At 36.9% G+C, this 22,040-nt stretch overlaps 1 protein-coding gene across 10 annotated transcripts in view; it reads right to left on the reverse strand.

Annotated features, from left to right (window-relative positions):
* The window catches only part of myo9aa (myosin IXAa), a 96,640-nt gene that overhangs the window by 38,411 nt on the left and 36,189 nt on the right, over positions 1–22,040 (reverse strand). For 8 of the 10 annotated variants that reach the window (XM_043244857.1, XM_043244856.1, XM_043244848.1 and 5 more), the window contains exons 3-6: positions 7,472–7,566; positions 7,326–7,388; positions 5,742–5,841; positions 2,663–2,716 (exon numbers count right to left, since the gene is read on the reverse strand). In XM_043244857.1, coding sequence (XP_043100792.1) covers positions 2,663–2,716; positions 5,742–5,841; positions 7,326–7,388; positions 7,472–7,566 — 312 coding nt within the window. The remainder of the gene's footprint in view (positions 1–2,662; positions 2,717–5,741; positions 5,842–7,325; positions 7,389–7,471; positions 7,567–22,040) is intronic. The other 2 variants (XM_043244852.1, XM_043244850.1) reach the window with 1 other exon arrangement.

Genomic DNA, 22,040 nt, shown 5'->3' on the forward strand with positions numbered 1-22,040 from the left:
TTTTATGGTTTTGGAGTCACTTTAGACCAGGTTTTAGTTGGTTAATGGCGCAATCGTTTTAGTTGGGCGCACAGATGGACACAAGTACATTTGCTATTTAAACAACATTAAAAAAATTAAAAACAAGTCGGGCTGAAACTAGTAAAAAACATTTGTGTCTAGCCTGGCATTGCATTGCACCAGGTGTACGCTGCTTTTTACAAAATACTGATTTATACAGTATATAACAATGGCAATCATTTTTATATCGCTCAATCTGTAGTTCATAATCTCAAGGGCTGTCAGCACTTCTAACTGCTCTTTCACTATAGTGGTGCAAAGTGTTGTGAAGGAGATGTGGAAGCAAGACTTCTGCCATCCGCAGAGGTCGGCTCCAGCTGGCAGAGCGACTGCTTCCTACTCACAACAACATAGTCAAATTTACACACACGTCCTCCTCTTAATGAGACAGTGTCTCCTTCATCGCCTCGCTTCATTACTGATGCCAAAATTATAGCATACCAGAGCAGTGGAAAGGCAAACACTGCTGAAACTCTGTAAGCTGTATGGTTTAAACCCAGTCCCGATGATTTTTATTTTTTTCATTCACATTTTCAGGGTATGTATAAAAAAGTTAAATGTTGTAAACTTCAAGCAAAACAGACCTGAGCAAACAGACAGATAAATAACACTTTGTCTTAGCAGCAAAATAACATGGATACAAGGCAACATTTCTGTACGGAAGCTCCATGTGTTTCACATTATGAACACTTACCTTCTGATTGCTGTTTATTTAAACAATCACTCACGACACGTACACTGTGAACGGCGCAGGAAGTCCAAAACCAGGCATAAACAACAGGGGTCTCAAACTCAAATTAAATTAAATATATATATATAGTAGTCAACATTTGTTAGTGGATCAAAAACATTCAACATTGGGTCACCTCATTTGAGTACAAAACGCAATGTTACAGCATATAGTGATATTCTAGGGAAATATGTGCCACTAATTTTATATCAACAGTTTGGACAGGACCCTTTTCCATATATTAAATGTATAAGTCATTGGTGTTTAGTGATGAGTTTCTGGTTCGGTGACTGCATTTAAAGTCACACCAGAGGTGTTCAGCTGGGATAAGGAGTTGGCTTTATGCAGACCATAAGATCTGTACTCATGGATACTAAAGTAGCCAAACCTGTTCATTAGAAGAGGGTGACCCAACACTACGTGTGTATTATATACATATAAGTTGTCTACAAAAGTTTTTTAGAATTGTAACTATATAAGGTCTCTCATTCAATTAAAAAGACATTTTTTGGCCTATTTAATACAAATTTATATCTAATTATTATTTTATTATTGGTATGTCTATTGATGAATTTAGTTAAAAACAAATCAACTGCATATCAAAAATAATTGGAGCTAAAAAAAACAAGAAGATAATTGAATTCATTATCATGGTAGATGAGCAAAGCACTGAGAAGTCATTACAAAAGTGTTTTTAGTATAATTTTGTTTATGCTTTTCAAGTTTAGTGTCCTCATGAGTCCAAGTGCTACAATACATCAGTGATCGATTCACGTGATCTTTTCATTTACAACAATTGTGTTTCTTTTAGAAAAGCAGTTGTGTGTGACTTCAACAGCTTATAATGAGCGATCTTTTGTTTTTGGACACTTAGGGGTCGACAGTTTGAGACCCCTGACAGAGAACAAAGACAATGAACCAACAATCAGGAAAAACAACAACAATCACGCCAACATTCCCATGTTGATTTGGTCATTGGTTTATACGAGTTGTTTTCATGTAGTAGAGTGTTAAAGTTTATCTCAGACCTCTTGAAATCAAGCTTAATCTAAAGTATGTGGCTTTGCTTGATTCAAAGTGCATGAAAAACTATTTACAGCATGAAACAATCAGATCTCCATCAGTAGTCTAGTCACGCCATCATACAGGGAGCAGGAAATTAACTTTAAATATGAATTTAAAAGGGTTACTCCTGCAGAAAGATGCAGACGAATGTATCTGCCACTTTGTCAAAACGCTATGTTTCTTTGTTAATAATCTTTAATGCATTTACTTATATTATTAGCATTAATAATTAATGACATTTAGCTATTAACATCTTATTATCGTATTTGTACTATGTGAATACATTTTTGATGTTGTGAGAACAGTATTATTTAGCAGTATTTAACCCATTAATTCTCATCTAGTGCAGTCTTGGATTAGATCTCTGTGTCATTAGAGTCTAAGATCTCAAGTTTACATTTGTAACACCCTCCCAACGCAAATAAAACTTGTTTGCACTGTCGCTTATCAGTCTTATCCAACCAACTGTTGTGTTTACTTGGCAACAGAGATCTGACCGAGATGCCCGGAGTTCAATCTATTTAAAGAAGCAGAAGAATTGCATGACGCCAGATCAGGGAACACCTCTAAAACACAATGACCAAACAATATGCACAGCCTAAGAAAAAGCCAGCGAGATGCAGTGAGTGCACTAATTACATCCTGAACCACAAACACACACACACACACACACACACACACACACACACACACACACACAAACAGAGGAGGGAGTAGTGTACGGTACAAAGGAACAGCTATGGAAAGTGATTTGTGGAGACAGTGACTCTTCTCTGTACAGCAACAACACATTATTTCGATACTGACCGGTTCGTTCTCATAGTAATTTTCCCAGTGCAGCCTGTGAGGTTTCTTTGTCATCTGGAAGTAAGGTAGATGGGATTAGAGCGACATTCCACACAATGCCTGTTAAACACATGCAGTTTTTAAATGGAAGAACAAAAGCGTTAGACAATATAGCCACATGCTCTGGGTTAGAAACACAAAGGCTACGCTCAGAATGGGATGCTGTCACACTACTTATACTTCTTTCTTTACAGTACAATGTGCGCAAAATTAAACATGGAATGCTCAGATGACTACATTTGCTAAAACGTGCAGCTATCCCATAATGCAATGGACTTAATCTCCAATTCCCATGTTTGATCAGTCAATTGAGCGCGTTCCAGTACAGCATACCATGGTTTAAAACATTACTGCGGCACACTATAAACTGCTTCACATGTCTAAAGAAAAAGGTGAATAAAAACGCATTCAGTGAATTCAAATAGCCTAAGCAGTATGCTAGTATACCATTCTGATAAGGCAAAAGCACAAATTTACATATACTCAACAGATTATGACAAAAGATGGTACACGCTGACATGACAGATCCTAAAATGAGTTATATGTGTATTTTTATACCCAGGAGAAACGCGTGTACGAATTTATAAGGATTTATAAAATTAAGGAATTATTGAATTTATAAAAAAGTGTGGTAAAAGTTTAAATTAAAGCTATGTACAGTATGCTAGCTTTTACATTAGCAAACAGGAAAAACAATGATTTCTATATAACTTTTCTAAATAAATAAATGCTGCAAAACATGTTTGTTGTATCTAATGCATAAATAAATTAATTATTGGACCTTATTGTGAAATGCTAACAAAAACCAAATAACACGTATTTGGTCTTGACAGCTTTTCAAAACGCTTTGACCATTAGCAAAGCTAAACAACTGGCTAGATTAAATCTGCCAACCACAGCCAAAATTCTGCATATATATTTTTGAGGCTTTAAAACATTAGGAGATGGAAGTTAAGAAAGAGCGACTAGAATGGTACTGGAAAGAAATGACAAGAATTCACACCTCTAAAATTTCTTCCTTATTAAGCTCACTGGAGCATTGGACTTTTGTATGTAGCCCTAACTTGATATTTCTGTTTTTCCTGATGAATATGCAACTGCACAGAGGAGTTTGTGTGTGCAGCCAGCAGCCAGATGGACGGGCGAGATCAAGGACAAAAAGAGGGACTCTTGGCTGGAGACAACAGAGATCCTGTGTATGCGAAACCCTAAGACCTCTGCTAGGGCCCGTCAAACGCTGGTCAAAATTACTGAGTAAGAACGGGTCATGATGGCTGTCTAGTCAACCAAAAACCCACAAGCGGTTTTGATATTTTTAGTGTGTGATGTAAAAGCTAGCCAATCAGACCGAAGATTTCAGCTGTTTTGAGAAAGCTCTTCTAATTTAGTTTGCGATGGAAGATACACAAACGCAGGCATATTAAACCAAAACTGTTATTAACACATGCACTGTTAATATTCCTGAGCATTTAACATTTCATGAGACAAAACAGTTACACACGCAAACAAAAGACTGGACGGCTGCGTGCAACAGCTTTTCACACAGAAACAAAAGCATGAGGCAGGTGTGTGTTATGGAAATGAGGGGCATGTTAGGAGCACAGGGCTGCTTTCTGTGGGGGGATTAGGTTTTTAAAGCGTCTCTGTGTGCGAGACCACTGGGCCAGCTGAAAGGAATGAACTGTGGAATCTGTTTCCTCCATTTTCCCCTCCTTCCTGTTTGCCCAGTGAGAGTGAATCCGTCAATGGGTCTGTTACGGCCTCAGAGAGCAGCTGCCTGACACGCACTCTTGACTAAAACTGACTCCACAAGGGCACAAAAAAAAAAACTGCTGCCATCCAATTTCGTCAACAAAGCTTTATTATTTATTAAAGCTTTTTAACAGCGGAGGCGGTGTGCCATGGTCCTGACGTACAGGTACTTTTATTAAAAATAATTAAATAAAATAACCGTAGAAAATCCAGCTCTTTAACAATGGTGAACACCAATCGCAGAACAGAAAAAAGATGGCGACAATGCAGCGTGTAGCTATTACTGTCACACATTCACATACTAAAGCGGGACACACTAAGTTAGGTCACTGATTTAGTGACAAAAGATGGATCAAAAGACATCTCGGTATACAGGAAGTGCTGATCAACAGGTATTCTGTATCATAACCTCCCTACACTGATATTTACACATTTTGATTCTTTAACCACAAAATATAGAACAAAAGTTAAATGTGAATCTGACTGACAGTATTATTTATTTATTTAAAAATATATAAAAATAAAATTCTACAGTGCTGTGGCACAAAATCTATAATTGACCCCTAAAACTACAATTTGCATTTACACTAAAGGAGCAATACAATAGTTATAGCAGAATATCCAAGCTGTTATTGAGTCATTTTAGTTACCGAATTACCGAAATAATTCTGTTCCAATGTGCCTTTTTATCACACTCTTTAACCGTATGGAAAAGAAGAGCATGAACATTCCCCAAAATCTCTCTTTTTGTTTTACACAGAGGGGAAAAACAGTTCTTTTTTTTCTTTTGAAAGAAACCGTCACAGGATATTCAGCCACATGTGGATGGACAGCTCCATGTGTAAACAGTGGATCTCTTAAACCCACGTTTCAGGATGCTGAGAAACAAGCGCGCGTCCCATATCAATTGCATCAGGATAATGGACGACAAACGGTCTACTGTTTCAGCTAGTTCCAGCTAGGCTTGAAGAGAAAACATTCGAGCAATTGAAAAATTTGGAAATGCCCACACAAAATTGTTCACAAGACTTCATTGAACATCTTCCGTTAGCATGACACCAACATGCAGTGACGCACTGACATAGTAAGTGACGTAAGTGGCCATGAATTCAGACACCCTCCCCCTCAATGAAATTCGATCGCAAGTGGTCGCGGGACATGCCAGATGTGAAGACAATGCGTCTCGGCTGACCGCTTGTGATCGGATCATCTGAGACGAATGTTAATACCAGTAGTAAATAGGGTCACCGATGGTGAGCGCGGTGCATGCAGCAGTATCAGGACGTACCTGATTGAGGTAATGGTATTCTTCGGGCTTTTTGAGGTGAAACAATGTCCTCTCCTCTTCACTCGCTCCTGCCAGCAGGTAGTAAAACACATGGTAATTCCTGAAAGAACAAACCGATGTGACATCAGGTTAAGTATATACAATGTATGTGCGTATAAATACAAAAGAGTTGCAGTTTGGACAGTAGCAGCTTGGGTTATTTACAACAGACTACCACTTTAACAAGTTCCTTAACCAGTCAAAGTAGGTTTACAGGTTTATGTTTGACTTTATGCCTCCAAAAATATAAAAATCTAATTTTAAATCTGAAATTAAAAACATGTTAATCAAAAAAAGAAGTGCATTCGAGTAATTCAGAAAAAAGGCACAAAAGCTATCAACTGTGACAGTTACCTTTCAAAAGGTTAACTTTTTTACCTTTTATGTACTAATATGTATACTTGAGGCACTAATATGCAGCGTTGTGGAAAGATTCTTTTAAATGTTGTGTTACTACGTAAGAAAGTAACTAATTACATTACTTTTTAGGAAAAAGTAATGTAATGTGTTACTCCTGAGTTACTTGCCTTGCTTAAATACATACATTTAATTATTACAGGTTTGTATAATATTCTTACATGAGATTTTATTTACTTTGAGGAATGCTAAATCTGTTTTTGTGCAGGTGAGAGGAGTAAATGCCTGTTCGCATTTAGAACCACAGCAAGCATCATGTCCAAACAGCACAAACAACGTCTCTGCATTTACTTCGGATTTCTCTCAACATGGCAACACAAGAGCTGTCAGTCAATGTATGGGAAACAGAATATTTGGCAATACTGATAACTCAGATATTTCCTAATAAATTAAAAACTAATTAGTTACTTTACCAGATACTTAAAGTAATCTGATTACGTAACTCGCGTTACTTGTAAAGCATTACCCCCAAAACTGCCAATGAGGAACCAATATGGACTTTTTAGGTCCAAATGTATACCTTCTGAAAAGGCCCAATGATGGCTTTTATAGCTTTTATCTGACTCTGTTTGAATGGTGGCTTTATGGCAGTTTTAGTGTGTCTGTATATATAAAATGTCATGTCATTGTCCCAGCTGGTAAGGACAAATAGTGAGAACGACAAAGAGATAACTTTACTGATTGTCACCTTATCATGTTTTGCATCATATGATGCTAAGCTGGTTTCAGTTTGATAAAGCATGTCCCCGATACTACAGTATGACTGCTGTGGTTTGCACCAAACTCCCAAAAACAAGGAAATTATGCTCTGTTGCCTTCATAAACCATCATGCCATGAAACCAGTGGGACTGGTAATGACAGCCAGTAGATAAAGCTGAGTTTCACACGTATAAACCGAACAATTACTCTGACAACAGAAATGATTCCCACATGTTCACTACTGGATTGATTTCCTCACAAGCTTCTACCAAATCTACGCTCTCTCTCCAGTTGAAATAAACTGTAGCGTAGTACAGTATAATAATGTTGATATAATTACAAAATATATCAATTCAGCTGCTGACTTCATTTCTTAACTGTTTAAAATAATATACAACGGCGTCAACAAATCACGCGAGAGCTCGTACCTTTCATTGTGTTCCTGATAGACAAGCCGGGACTTCTCCAGCAGGTATTTCTCCACATACGCTCTGGAAAAGAAGAAAAACCAAATTAAACAGGGGTTTTCAAACGCCTCTGCAACACCGCAGAGAGAGACAAACGCAGCTCTTACCCTCTAACTGTGCCACTTTCCTGATAGTTCACCTGGATGAACTTCCCGAAGCGGCTGGAGTTGTTATTATGGGCTGTTTTAGCGTTGCCAAAAGCCTGTGAGCACAGAAAAAAACAAACACATTAAGAGAGGTGACAAACGTATGGAGGACTAAACTTTCAATTAGAATGAACCTGGAGGATGAAATGCGCAAATTCAATATGCAACAAAGAAATTAATATGCTTTGTCAAAGTGGGGTACGGCTGAAAATTTATGCTTGCTTACATTTCGACTTAATGCTCCATTGAAGCCCACTTTGACATACTATGGCTACAAAACTAAAAGAAAACTCTCCCTGGCATATGCAAGATTCTCAATTTACATAATTGCCATAGAAATATTACAAATACTTGTAAAAATGCGCATTGCAGGTTTTACAAGATGCCTACAAACCCACAACTTTAAATGTGTGGAGAGGATTTCCAAACCAGTGCATTAACATACTGTAGACGTCTTAAAAGTGCAGACTGTTTGATTGCAAGGGTCAGTGTGAAAAACGTGCGGAAAGTAATTACAAAGAGTGTGATCCGAGACGCCTTGACTAACACTTGTAAGTGGACTGCAACAAGAAAAAAACAAACAAATGTTTTGTAAGACCGTACTACATCTGTTGTAAGTGTCCACTGCATCCCCTTCGGGCCTGTTTTTGATACGAGCCTGCCCGGAAGAGCAGGAAGTTATTGAGTTGTGCGTAAACACGCTCGTTATTTGTAGCTCCTCCGCCACAAGTAAACAAATTCCTCGGTGGAACGAGCTGCCGAGGTCCGTCTGAAGGGACAGCGCTCTCCCGGCACCCGCGACCGCTCCAGAGGTCAATCTCACAGCCAAGTGCGCCAGACGCACACCGCCCTGTTATGAGTCAGACTTTCAGAGTGGGTTTTACTGCTCTCGGGGGAAGCAAGGACAAGCTGTTCCGCCACAGACGAATGGAATTCTGGGTAGGGCGGCACCAGCGGCGTACAGCTGACAGCCATGAGCTACTGTAACAGTCCGGCCATCGTGACGCACTAGTTAGCTATGTTAAGTAATGTCTAGAAAAGGTTATGTCAAACACAGAGATAACTTTACGAATTGCCTCTGGAAGCCGCGTTGGAAAAGTCTATTTAGCCCTTCACCAGGAACAGCACTTGCCAATCATCAAGTTGATGTTGCACAGTTACTCCTCCGAAATATTATTAAACGGTGCTTCGGAAATCCATCATCGGCTCTGCGCACTAAATGGATGAGGCCTGGACGCTGCAGGAAAGCAGGTCAGACGAGGACAGAAATCAGCCGTTAAAGTGTCCCCTTAACTCTTCCTGTGCAGTCAAAGACACGGCAATACTTCACGGATATATCACAGGCCTGCTGAAGCCAAAAAACTTTAAACAGACATGGAGAAAACGGCGAGGACAGACCGCCAGACTTCTTGATGCTCAACATTCCTGTTGCTGCAGGAAACAGCTGCCATTAAAGTCTGCTGAGATTCACATATCACATACAGGGGTGTGCTTTCCAAAAGCGTTCTTAGCACTTCTGTGTGCGTTTCAAAAATGAGGGACTTTGCAATTAGAAACATAAACATGTGATTTTCTTTAGGCTTTGTAACAGGTATTTATTATTATTATTATCATCATCAGTGCTATCAAGTGTTCCACAGACAGCAGACGTGAGAGAAAAGTACTTATTAAGTTTGAAATATGGATATTCATAGTACAAATGCATGGACTTTATTCACCCCTTGAAGCCATGTGAGGGACGCTTTATTACAAATGCGCAAACGTTATTTCACGCCAAAAAACAAAATTCGAAGGCGTGGAGGGGTCGGGACAATTTTTTTTTTAAGAAATCCGATTGGATTTGTCTGAAAGGAGAACGTTACGTACACCTAAGATGCTTTAAAGGTGAGGAAAAAAAAAAAACATAATTTTCATTTTTGGGTGAACTATGTCTTTAAAATTCCTTCGTTTGAGTGATAACAAGAGACTGGAATTTAAAGCGCATAATATTAGCTCATATAATCACATTATGGCGACCGCGTATATATTGCGCAAGGCCTGCTATGAAAGGGAATGGTGTATTCGACCCCATCATGCTCTGCTGCTTATTGGCAGCGGCAAATCCTCCACAGATGAAATAACAACACAAAAGGCTTTTGTCTTGAGTTAAAGGTCTTGATCTCCTAGAAGAAGTCGAGGGAGTGAATAAACGACTGAGAAGCCGAATTCATCACAATTACCGAAATCCACTCTGACACATATTGAACCGAGAATAAAATGACATCAAACGCAAGGAACGGGAAGTTTGTGGCTTTTCCCGACACAAGACACAGGGGAACGTTTAGCAAGCAGATTCTGGATGAGCTCCACAGAGGGCGTTCGGCGTAAGAGCTTGTGAACTGATCTCAAATGAAACCAATGGAGCATTCTGTCAGTCACACAAACACACAACAAGCCCACTCTGATCTCACGCCACATCTTCTAATGGACCGCATCAGGTAAATATTATCTCTTGGCCAGAGAGCCATCACAGGGAAAATACTCTCCAAACAGTGTCAATGGGATAAGACCATAATCCTCTCCACGTGTGCAATGAGTTTGGGCCTGCAGTGTCTCAGGTGCCTTTCTTAACCAGGCGCGAGTGTAACAACATATGTTTATATTTCTATAGATCAAGTATTCCTCAATTCTTTTGTCAGCTGAACCCTTTTGACCTTTACATTTTTACTTGACGTAACTCCCAAGATGTTTTAATAATTTAACCTAAGATTCATATGTTCAGGACTCTGATGTCAGTGGTCACAAAACACAAGTACACAAATAATTTTTTTTTTTTTTTAATTTTCATATTTTTTAGAAAGTTGTTTATTTTGAATTGAAGACGTTTTTTCTATAATAAAAGAAAGTTAGTAATATTTCAATGATAGCATACAACATTATAATATAAGTACATAACATTATAATGTGTTTATACTTCAAATAAATATATTTCAAATAAATGGACGCTTAATAAGAATAAATATTTAAAAAAATATTATAAATAATAAAAAATATAATAGTTATTATCATTTAGCCAGTAGTGTAAATACATTTCATTCCATTTATTTAATTTCATTTTTAATTTTATTTTACTTGATCAGATTTTTTAAGTTGAATTGAATTGAATATTTTGCATTGTGCATACACACTTCTCTGAGTTAGAGCTTGTTGGTGGATTGTGTGTTTAGGCCCAAAAATGAACAGTACTGCAAAAATCAGCTGGAGTCGTGTCACAAGGTCACTTGACTTTTTTAAGTGACTACAGAAATGTTACTTAGAAACGAGTTGTTTGGCTGTTTTGGACACTGTAAATCCCCTGCGGTGGAGTGGGTTTAGTCTGACTAACACCAATGGACACAGTCATCCTGCATGAATACTTTGTGATTTCTCTGAGGTCAATGCCAGACTCACCCAAAACTCCTCTAAAATCACTGATGACCAAAGACAAGTCAGTTATGTGTCATAGATTGTCTTTGTAAACACATCACTGCTAAGCTCTGACTGTGACTACAACTAAAAACGAACACACACACTTAAAAAAAATAAAAATAAAAATAAAAATAATTAAAATAATAAAAATAATTAGATATAATTTTTTATGTTTTGTTTTTATTTTTATTCAGTTATATACATGTATAAATATATAGTGATAATAATAATAATAATAATAATTTAATTAATAATAATAATAATAATAATAATAATAATAATTTAATTAATAATAATAATTTAATTTATAATAATAATAATTTAATTTATAATAATGATAATAATTTAAATTATAAAAAAAATAATAATAATAATAATAATAATAATAATAATAATAATAATAATTTAGTACTACAACTTAAGCCAGCATTTCTTAATTTTCATTTACTTTTTCATCCAATATTTATATCTTGTTTTATTTTGGCTTTATTTCAATGAACAAAATAGTTTGTAAAAGTTTTAGTTAACAATAACAACCCTGCTGCTTTGAGATAAAAATTTCACAGTAAGCATTTAAAGGCCTCTAAGAAACCTTCATGTTTTGAAATGTCATATGATTCATTGAAAATACTTAAGTAACTTCCAGTAAGTGTTTTTCTTGGATTGGACTCGCTACACCTTCTAATAAAGACAGGAATGATATGAAAAGGTGCTAATAAATCAGTCTTAAATTCAACAACTACTTATGCTCCATTGTAGAAGCCTGGAGACACATCTAAATTTGTTTCCTGGTGGACTAATCACTTTGACTGCTGGAAACAATATGAAGCCATCCAATCAGATTTTAGCTTGCCATATTGAGAAAATTCGCAGTAAGTCTCATACAATGGGTTAGTTGGTGGGTCAAGCAATTCACAGGAAACATAAAAACAGCATATGTGCGTAATGTTTTATTGCGCTTTATAAATCACTCTCAATAGGAATGGTGCCGTCATCATATCATTAGGACAGTATTGTATTGGTTGCCTTCCAAGTGTTTTGGCACTTTGGTCATTACCTTTATGCTTTACAGACGATCCAGAAAATTGCAACAGCACTCATTTTCCCCATTTCCTCTTTCAGTTTCAGACTTGTGCGGTACTGTTAAGTGACTCACCGCTTGGCCTACACCAGAAATAGGACATTTTTCCTGGATTACAGTGCAGTCGCACAAAAGGGAGCCCTGAACGGCTGCACTACTAAGTGTGAGAGTGTTTTGAGCGGCCTAAATGAAGTCAATCCTCCAGAGTGTCTTTAGATTATCTGTGGGATGCATTCAGTTGTTGTAATGGGAGCGGCAGCTCAACTAATGCTGTACTCTCTGGTCAATAATAATTCAGTCTGCCGCTGTAGGTGACCGGGCCTGTTCGGGGTCACACTGAGCCTCATCGATTCAACAACCCAGCCCGACCCAGCCCAACATACTGCTAAACAAGAAAAAAACAACAACGATCCACAAGAGATCATTGCTCTAGGTCAACACTGTAACCTTTAAACCTTTCTTTAAAACTACCAATAAAGCATGAATGAACCATATGCCACAAATATCCAGCAAATGCATATTTATGAATTTAAACTGCTAGATCTCAAAGAATCTTAAAAATTTTAAAACATTTGTGGCCATTTCTTTTTTGTGATGCACCAAAATTATTTTTTGAAACCAAAAAATGGTTTATTTAATAATCGTCATCATTTTCTATTTATCTATTTATTTATTTATTTTTGCAAAGACAGCTTTTAAATGAACTAGGCTATGCCACCCTGGCCCTGGTCTTTTTTTAACAATATTTATGCATCATACGAAAACTGAATAAATAAGCTTGAAGTATGGTCTTGTTAGGATTGGGCGATATTAGAAAACGTTAGGAAATTTACAGAATATATTCATGGCACATGATCCTTAATATCCTTAATATGATTTTTTGCATAAAAGAAAAATGTACCATTTTGACCTATACAACGCATTTCTGGCAGATATGCAAATATATTTTGCTTTTGTAATCCAGGATCACATATAAACATTAAAACAGCTGCTGTAAGAAAAACTTGCTTTCATTTAAGATATACAAACAATGTTGTATGACAGCAGCTTATAATGAATAAGTAATATTGTGCATATATTTAGCAAAGCAATCCGTTCAAAATATATTTTCTAAAAACGAATTAAGACTCGTCACATTACGCTTATTGCATATCATTGTTCTTTTGTTGGTTCTGATGGCTTCTGTTGTCCTCATTAGTGTGTTGCTTTGGATAAAAGCGTTTGCTAAATGGCTAAATGTAAAGCATAGCTCACGCAACAGTGATCTGTCACACTACATCCAAAAGCGGCAAAACAACATTTATTGTTTGATAAAGCCCGAGCTTCTAAATTCTCTCAAATTTGTTTCGAAGTAGCACCAAGCACACAGCGAAATCCTTCAGCAAGCTTTCTTGTGCTGCAGATGGGAATATGTATTCCAGAGCGAGCGCTGACTGAGCAAACCCTACGCGTTAGAGAGAGCGCAGCACCTGTGTTTCTCTCCAGATATTCTTAAATCTGCCAGCAACATGGAGAGGGTCTTTGGGACCATTAGAGTTGGGACGCAACCCAGACGTCTGCACTGCAGAAACCCTGGCATCTACGTCTGCTGCGTAATTATATAACCCCCACCAAAGCTCCCAGCGTAACGGCATACTCTGGATGCAATTAAAACGGATTTAAACCTTCACACATCTGACATCAGCCGGCATTAAGTATTTATGTGACGCTCTTGGCACGCGAACACATCTGTGCATCCAGATTAGTCATCTGCAAAAACTGGCCAAAAACGGGAAGCAAAAGCAAGTCTTATTACAAACCTTGATGAAATGTAATGCTGCTGGACTTCTTACAGTAAGCGTGTTTAATCTCAAACATCAGACAGAATAAGTAATACACTACAGTGATTTTACCCTGAAAAAGAAGAGTCGGCGTAACACAAACCAGAGCGCCACAAAAACCCGTAACTATGGGTTAAACCGTGCAGTTTTTAATAAAACTTAGACGCCAGAAATATTCTAAAAGATAAAAGAAGTTGCATTAATTCATGACATTCATGTTATATTAAACAAAACATTTCTAAGGCCCATTTTAGTGACTCAATCCACGACCCTATTCAATCACTGCACGGATGCAAGCATAGTGTTTAATCTAGGGATAGCATTTCAGAGTCAGAACTGTCAATTAATAGTTAAGAAATGAATAAAAGTTGGTTTCAGAGAGAGCGTACGAGACAGAAGAACTCTTATGGTGCCTCATGACACAGCTAGAGGGGACGCATTGCTCAAATTTCAATACGCTCCATGTCTAAAGCAGTGGTGCCTTTCAGCAACTAGTCAGGGATGTGAAACGAGGGTCTGTGTTCATGTGGGTGGTGATCGGTCTTGTGTACTTGAGTCACATGTGAGAGGCATCTTTCATTTAATGTGAGATGCTCGGTATCGCAGCAGACAGAGCTGGAGTCCTAGGATCTCCGTGATGTGGAAAATGGAATGAAATCCAAATAAAAATGGAATTTGAGGTACAATAAGTCACGGAATTTGTAGGGTCAAAAGCAGGGTTAATCAGATTACGTATGCGAATACATAAGTGCAAAAAGATTACGCTATCTGAATGTGGATGAGTGTCAGTTTCAGCGATTTATCATTTCTCTATTTTATTTTTGAAAATAAACATGACAAAGGTTGGTCTGGTCAGTCTTTTTTTGGTATAATAAAAAAAACAAAAAAAAACAAATAAAATTTAAAAACCTAAATTTATGTTCTTGAAGAATCTGTGGCAGAAATATATTAATATTTTAAAGAAGAATGCTTGTGTGTTTTATTTTTTAACAGCAGATCTTAGTTGCAGCGCAGAACTGTTTGCCTAAAAATATAACAGAAACTTAATAGTTAGTGTTTCATGCCTTCATCCGGAAAAAAAAGTATAAACACTTATGAAAAATTAAAAATATTTGAACAAAAATTATTATGCATGTTTAGCTTAGTTGAAATGTAGCTAGTTAAACCATTTTTAATTAAATAGTTAAATGTAATTTTGTTAAACCTGTAATAAATTGATCATTTGCATCAATCAATAAATCGTGCATGCTTAGTTTTATTTCATAAAAACGATTAAAATGGAACTTATGAGGAATTTGAAGAAATATTAAAATTGAAGCTTGGTGGAATTATCATTGGACTGATCTACACAGAACCCATTAAACTTGACAGCAGCATAAAACAAAAAAGTACATACAGCATTTGGGAGAAAAACAGAAAGAACTGATGGTACCCAAACAACAGAAGAGCTGTTGTGTATAACAGCATCCCTCATTCAGCACATGCAGGGAAGTTTAGTCTCTTATCTTTCAGTGGTCTGTGAGTCACGGCTCAAACTCGCCTGCTTTCCTTCAACCCTGAGCTGAAAGCTACATCCTTCCCCTCATCCTGTCACAGACCGCTTTTCCTCTCACGCTTACGCTACACAACAAGAAAGCGTGACTATCAAGAGTATTCTTTAAATATCTTTTTCTCCTAAACATACACACACACACACACACTTCCCTGTGATAGCAGTCTATTCAGAGTTAATTAGCGTGTCTGGTATTTTAAACATGCGCTTCCAAAGACATGCCTTGCTTCCTGTCCGACCGTGGCATTAAAATGACCGGGCACTGGAATTGTTCTTGTCGTGACGATATTTATAACGATATTTAATATGATTCTTAAAACTGAAATTGCTATCGACTTTAAATAATATAATATAAAGGTTTGATGTGTAACTTCAGAGTTTCGTGATTCAGAATTTAGAGAAAAGCATTTTTAGCTCAGTTTAAAAGCTTTGATGTTTTTAAGTCAGACAAGAAAATGCGAGGAAAAAAGGATTCGGTGTTGACCTAGTAATCAGGCTTTCTGTAGCCTTAAGGGACATAGTCCTTTTTACACCTTTGTAGTTTCCTACAGGTGCGTGCACATTTGATGAGTTACGTCAAGATTCGGTCTGAAGTCGATAACAATATACAGAGACAATTTTTGTAGAGACAAGTTTTGAGTCGCTTATTATTTTTTTCCCGAGGCTGAATTCACTCATGTAAGATGATTTGTGTTATCAGATATCGGTTTATATTGTGTCAAGCCATCTGCGCACTAAGTAAAGCTTCATTTGTTTAACCCCTTTTAAGAAGACATACACGAATGAACTAAATGTGCATAATAAAAGAAATCAAGAATAAAGAAAAATAGGCCATATATAAAAAAAAATGAACCTGATACTGTTGCATTCATTACCAATCATGACCTTTAGAGATGTATTTGTGCAGAAGATTGGGTAGGTCTACCCATAATCCCTCTGCACTTGAATAATACAATTTTGTGTATTTAGACAAAATATGGGGATGCATGGGAAAATATGAGGATGTGTATATTTAATTGTCTTGTTGTGTAAAAAAAAAAAAAAAAAAAAAAAAAAGTTGACTGCAATTGAGATTGAACGTTTTGCAGCTAGATGCTTCATTTAAGTGAAATTAATTTACTTATTACAGTGTAACTGCTTAATTCTGAATTCTGAAGAAATCGGTGCATATTAGGAGCAAAGCCTACTATGCTTCATAATAAAAAGCCACTATTTATAGAAAATAATTTTATGGTATTTTTTTGTACGTTTTGTATCATCACCACTTTATAATTGCATAAAGAAGTTCATGAAGATCCAGGCTAATATTTGTCTTGGTTCCACACAAAAAAACGAAAAATCACGCAGGTTTGAAAAACAAAATATGACCAAATAAACAACTTTTTTTATGTTAGGCCCGATTTATTTCGCTAAAGCACCTAAGATACTTGGCCAAATGCTTCTAGCAGGCTCAGTATCTCACGACCACAACAGCACATGCCACAGATACATGTCGCTGTACCGGCTATGAAATTGCGTAAACAAAGTAAAAAGAGGCCAGACTCTTCAGCCCCTCGTTCGGGTGTACTTCATCCTGAGAGCATGAACGCTTTGTTGATGATCTACAGAAGGATTCTTTCAAAACAGGTGCACGGAGGATCCAAGAAATGCTTAATAGATGGTTTGTTGGGTTTGTTTTTAAGCTTTGGGTGGAAACTTATGTCGAATTCCAATCAAGGCCTTTGCGTTGAAAGCCTGCAGGTTTACCATTCTTCCTGACATGTAAAGAGCCTAAAATTAGCGCAGCTGATGACCGAGCCGGGATGTGGGTGGCCACAAACAGCTGCTGTCACCACATGAGAGTCAGAGGCATACAAGCTCAATGACAATTTACAGAGACTCAAATGTCAACCGATGTTGATCGTATTTAGCCAAGCAACACGACAAAGGCGATGGACTATATACTGCAGCATTGTGCTAACCTTTTCGGTATCCAGACTCGGGGTAGTGTTTACACACATCCGAGATAAAGAAAATAAAAACCTAATTTTAAAGAGCATACAATGGTGTAAGAAATGTAACATTTGAAGTCACTTTATTTCATATGGCTTTGAAAACCTTTTGCACCAATTACAAACAAATGTATAAATGACTGTATTGTAGTGTATTTTGAATTTACATATGTTAACTAAAATAAAAAAACCATTCAGTGGTTTTAATTTCATTTATTTTTTTATGCAAAATCAAGTGCTAATAATTCATAAAAAGTTTTATGTTCTGCAACATGACTTGTTACACTGTATGCAATGTATTCAATAAATCTACTTTTAACAACTGTATCAAATAATCAAAGTAGTTTTTTTTCCATGTATATTTCTGCACATTAACTTTAATCATTTTAAAATACTTTTTTTTTCTCTCTTTATGAATCTGAATGCCCTGTTATTTAAACTCTGCCACCCAGACATATAAACACATCTAAATTGATTTTTGAATCATTTTGATTACCGACCTGGAAAAGGTTACTTAACACATATTTAACATGTATAACAGTTTCCCGTGGGTCGGTACAGTATGCAAGTTTATTTCCTAATTCCAGCCGCAACGAAGCATCTCAAGAGAGTCATGTGAGGAAAACAACTGAAAAAAGGCGAACATGCACACAGACGCACAATCCAATAGTCTCTTATTTAAAACTGAACTTTTGACTCGTGTTATGTAAGAGTGTTGTGTTTCTTAAGTGGGTGAGAGGCAGGATTTCGTATGGAACTTTCAAAGAGTGATCCTCCCAAAATTAAAATTTTGTCATGACGCAAAATGGCTTTTTTTTCCACCAAACAACAAAGTAAACATGACAAAATGTGAATAATAAACAATGAAGGGGTCAGGTTGAAGTTAAGCCTCCTTTTTTTTTTTTTTTTTTTGGACACCCTGTGCATTCCGCAGCAAACAATGGCGTACTGTTTTCTCAAGGCGATGTAACAGGAGCGAGCTGTGCTCTTCAGCTTCAGAGGCCACAGGAAAGCTTACTGAGGGAGCGTCTCTCTCCTCTTCATGAGGTTTCTTGGAAAGGTTTCCTCTGTGATGAGGAAATCACATTATTCCAGCTGAATGTTGTTAAAAACTGGAAATGTGTCCATCAGGACCTATAAATGCTATATTAACTGCCCTAAGATCAAATCGTCACACTACAAACAGCAAGTACCTTTAGCGAAATTACAAAAGAGCGTCAAGAATGATCAAAGTGCCCATTTTTTGTTGATGTCGTTGACTATATAGTACACCGCTATACAGTGGCCTTAAGCAGTATCTCACAAACAACACAGAAGTGGTTATCTTCCAATTAGGAAGCATTTTACGAGCATTTTGCAAACTGTAATAGAACAGCCAGCAGTGTGACTGATAAAGGTCGGACTTCTAATGATCCATTAATCAGAAATGAGGGGTGCCGCCTTTTCAGACAGGAAGACTGAGGCTATTAGGACTGTGTTCTCTGCTAATGCATCAATAAGTCCATCCGTTATTGACAGCTGAACAGCATGACCCCAAACCACTGTAAAGACAGCACACTACTCTAGCTCAGCCATTTTGCCTTTCCTAAACAGACATTAATGGTTCAGGGTGCTAAATGTTACATCCGACGTTATAAACGACAAGCAAAATTGTTCCATCAAATTAGATATGAAGGAAAAGCAGATGTTCCTAGTCCACGCAAAAGCCATTGTCATAATTTTGGAGTGTTGGTGTGGCTGAAGGGACGCACAATATATCGATAGCATTAAGGTTACTGGCCAATATTTCAATTTAAGGGACTGGTATTGATCGACATTGGATATTTAATCGCGCATGCTCATTTCCGCTACTGGCTAATTTCATTATTGATTCTTAATGTTTTATTTTTAATTGGAGACAAAATAGCAAAAATGTCAGTAGTTTAACAGCATCCATAATATGAAAATAATACTGCTTTATAATTAAGCAACTATAAATTTGTGACCATGGACCACAAAACCATTCACTGGGGTATATTTGTAGCAACAGCCAAAGATACATTGTATTGGGGTTTTTTTGCCAAAAATCAATAGGATTTTAAGTAAAGATCATGTTCCATGAAGATATTTTGTACATTTTCTACTGTAAATGTTATTTACAGTACATTAATCAAACTAGTAATATGCATTTGATTTTTGATTAGCAATATGCATTGCTAAGAACTTTAAAGACAATCTTAAAAGGTCATTTTTTGCACCCTCAGATTCCACATTTGTAAATAGTTATATCTTGGCCAAAGTGTTATCCTATCATAACAAACCATACATCAATGGAAAGCTTATTTATTCAGCTTTAGACACTTATAACTGGATTTGTGGTCCAGGGTCACATATTTTACAAAGGTTATTAATAAATATATTGGTGCATGCCAAGATGGTTGCTACTGTAGCTAAATGTTAGCACAAAATTTATTCAAATACAATACAGAAATTTGCTATATATTTGCACAATATTGGTTGTCGACCAACATCTGCATTATTTATTTTTATTGTTTTTATTTATAAAAGTTTATTCATTTTTTGGATTGGCCAAATTTGATAGTTTAGTGGTTGATTTAATGCCCACTTGATTTTATGAAATCATATTCTAAAAATGTAATCAGATTAATAATACGGCCATGCATCTATTATAAGACAAAACAGGAGAACAACTGATTGCGTAATTTCAGCCATGAATGCTATGCGTTTTCCAAGACGCTCTGCGTGATTGTTACATTTGGTGGCTCCCTTCTAGCCAACTTCAAACGAGCCCACTCGCGATAAGTTCTCATCTCTAGATATCACTAGATCGGCTTGACAAATGGTGTGATACTCTTTAAATGTTACACCGTATGCCAGTTCCCGGCTCGTGTTCAGAACACACTGAGCTGAATTGGAGCTGGGGGAATATCAGGATGAGTGCAGGTCATCGCTTAGTGCACAGTCACGATGGGAGGAAGTAAAAGAGGAGACAGGGGTGACTGCTTATCTGGTAGCTGTTTCCAAAGCTGTGAAGTGCAGCGGTCCAGATAAATCATTGATCCAGTGCTCAGAGGCAGTTAACTGGCCCATGGGCACTGACTCACTCGCACTGTGCTTATTCCATTCCTTCAGTCACCCACCAGCCCAAACACATTGAGCACATTGTCCTGCGGAGTGACCCCATATGACCGACACTATTCTTCCTCCTGCTGTGCATCTGATAGCACAAAATGATGCAGATTTGGATAATGTTGCAAAGGGACTGGATCCAAGAGCGGCTATCTGTTAACACTGAGCTTTTGTCACACAAGAGGAACTACAGCATTGTGTGTATTGTGTGGAATTTAAACTTTTTCAAAACAAGTGCAGGTGAAAACAGACCTCCAGCCTTACAAAAAACAAAACAAAGTAAAATAGTGTACTGGTATTGAAGAAATTGGTCAAAATCTGTCAATTTCTCCCTTTTTTTTTGTTATGTCTATTTTAAAAAAGTGATATGCAATAGAATTCAGTGTTCTTTGCAAGCTGTGCAAACATAGCTGTGTATGAAACAAGAGTGCAACAAGTATATCCTGGCCGTTACAAGGATTTGCAGATTTATAAAATAAAATAGAAAATAAATGATAGGTTTGGAACCATTCACATGAGGACATGCGACCTTGACCCTGGTACATAGCTGCAGTGTGTCAGATGGCATCAGATGTATTGATTATGAAGATGGCAGAGGGTTGGATGATCGGTGACAGCATATGTGTAAGGGCACTGAACTTGAGAAAGAATAAAACCAAAAAAAAACATTCTGTTATTATTTACACGTCATCCCAAACCTATAAGTCCTTCATCTTTTGAACACATATGAAGATATTTGTAATGAAATCTTAGAGTTTTCTGATCCTGCATAGACCTAAAATCAGCAACATAACTGCCAAAAAAACATAAGAACACCAGGTTCAACCACAATAACGAGAATACTTTTTGTATGCAAAGAAAACAACCTTCAGAAATTCTTCTTGTCCACGCCAAGTCTTCACTGTGCATTCAATAGAGAACTAAAAATAATCTAAATGTGTTTTCCAAAGATGAACTAAGGTGTTATGGCTTTTGAAACAATATAAGGTTGAGTAATTAATGACAGATTTAAAAATTTTTGGTGAACTATCCCTTTAGCAAATAGCTCTTGGATATCAAAGACAGGCACAAAATATCAAAAGTAAACTGCTAAATAGTAAGCAATGACATTGTACTTTTCTAAACGCAAATCTGACTCTACAGCTCATGTCAACATTGGGATTTACATTTAGATCTCCTTTTGTTCCAATAAACAGTGCATTCACAATACATTTAGCCGCCACTTTCATCACAAGTGACTTAAATTTGGCCAACAATATTCTTCGTGGCCAAGCCTGCAGGCATGATAAAATGGTAGAAATTTGACAATTGATACAACTCTTGGATTACCATCTGTACCACGGCCCTCACATGAGATTAACAATGTTGCATCATCATGAAAAAAGCTTTGCCAGTTGCCAGCAACTTATTAGTGATTTTGATTTTGCATTATTGCACTCAACTGGTAAAAGTCAAACAAAGTCATGACAAAATGCTCAAGGTGATCAGCTCAATGTGTATGTACAATAAT

This window comes from Puntigrus tetrazona, chromosome 7 (genome assembly GCF_018831695.1).
Source record: "Puntigrus tetrazona isolate hp1 chromosome 7, ASM1883169v1, whole genome shotgun sequence".
Lineage (NCBI taxonomy): Eukaryota > Metazoa > Chordata > Actinopteri > Cypriniformes > Cyprinidae > Puntigrus > Puntigrus tetrazona.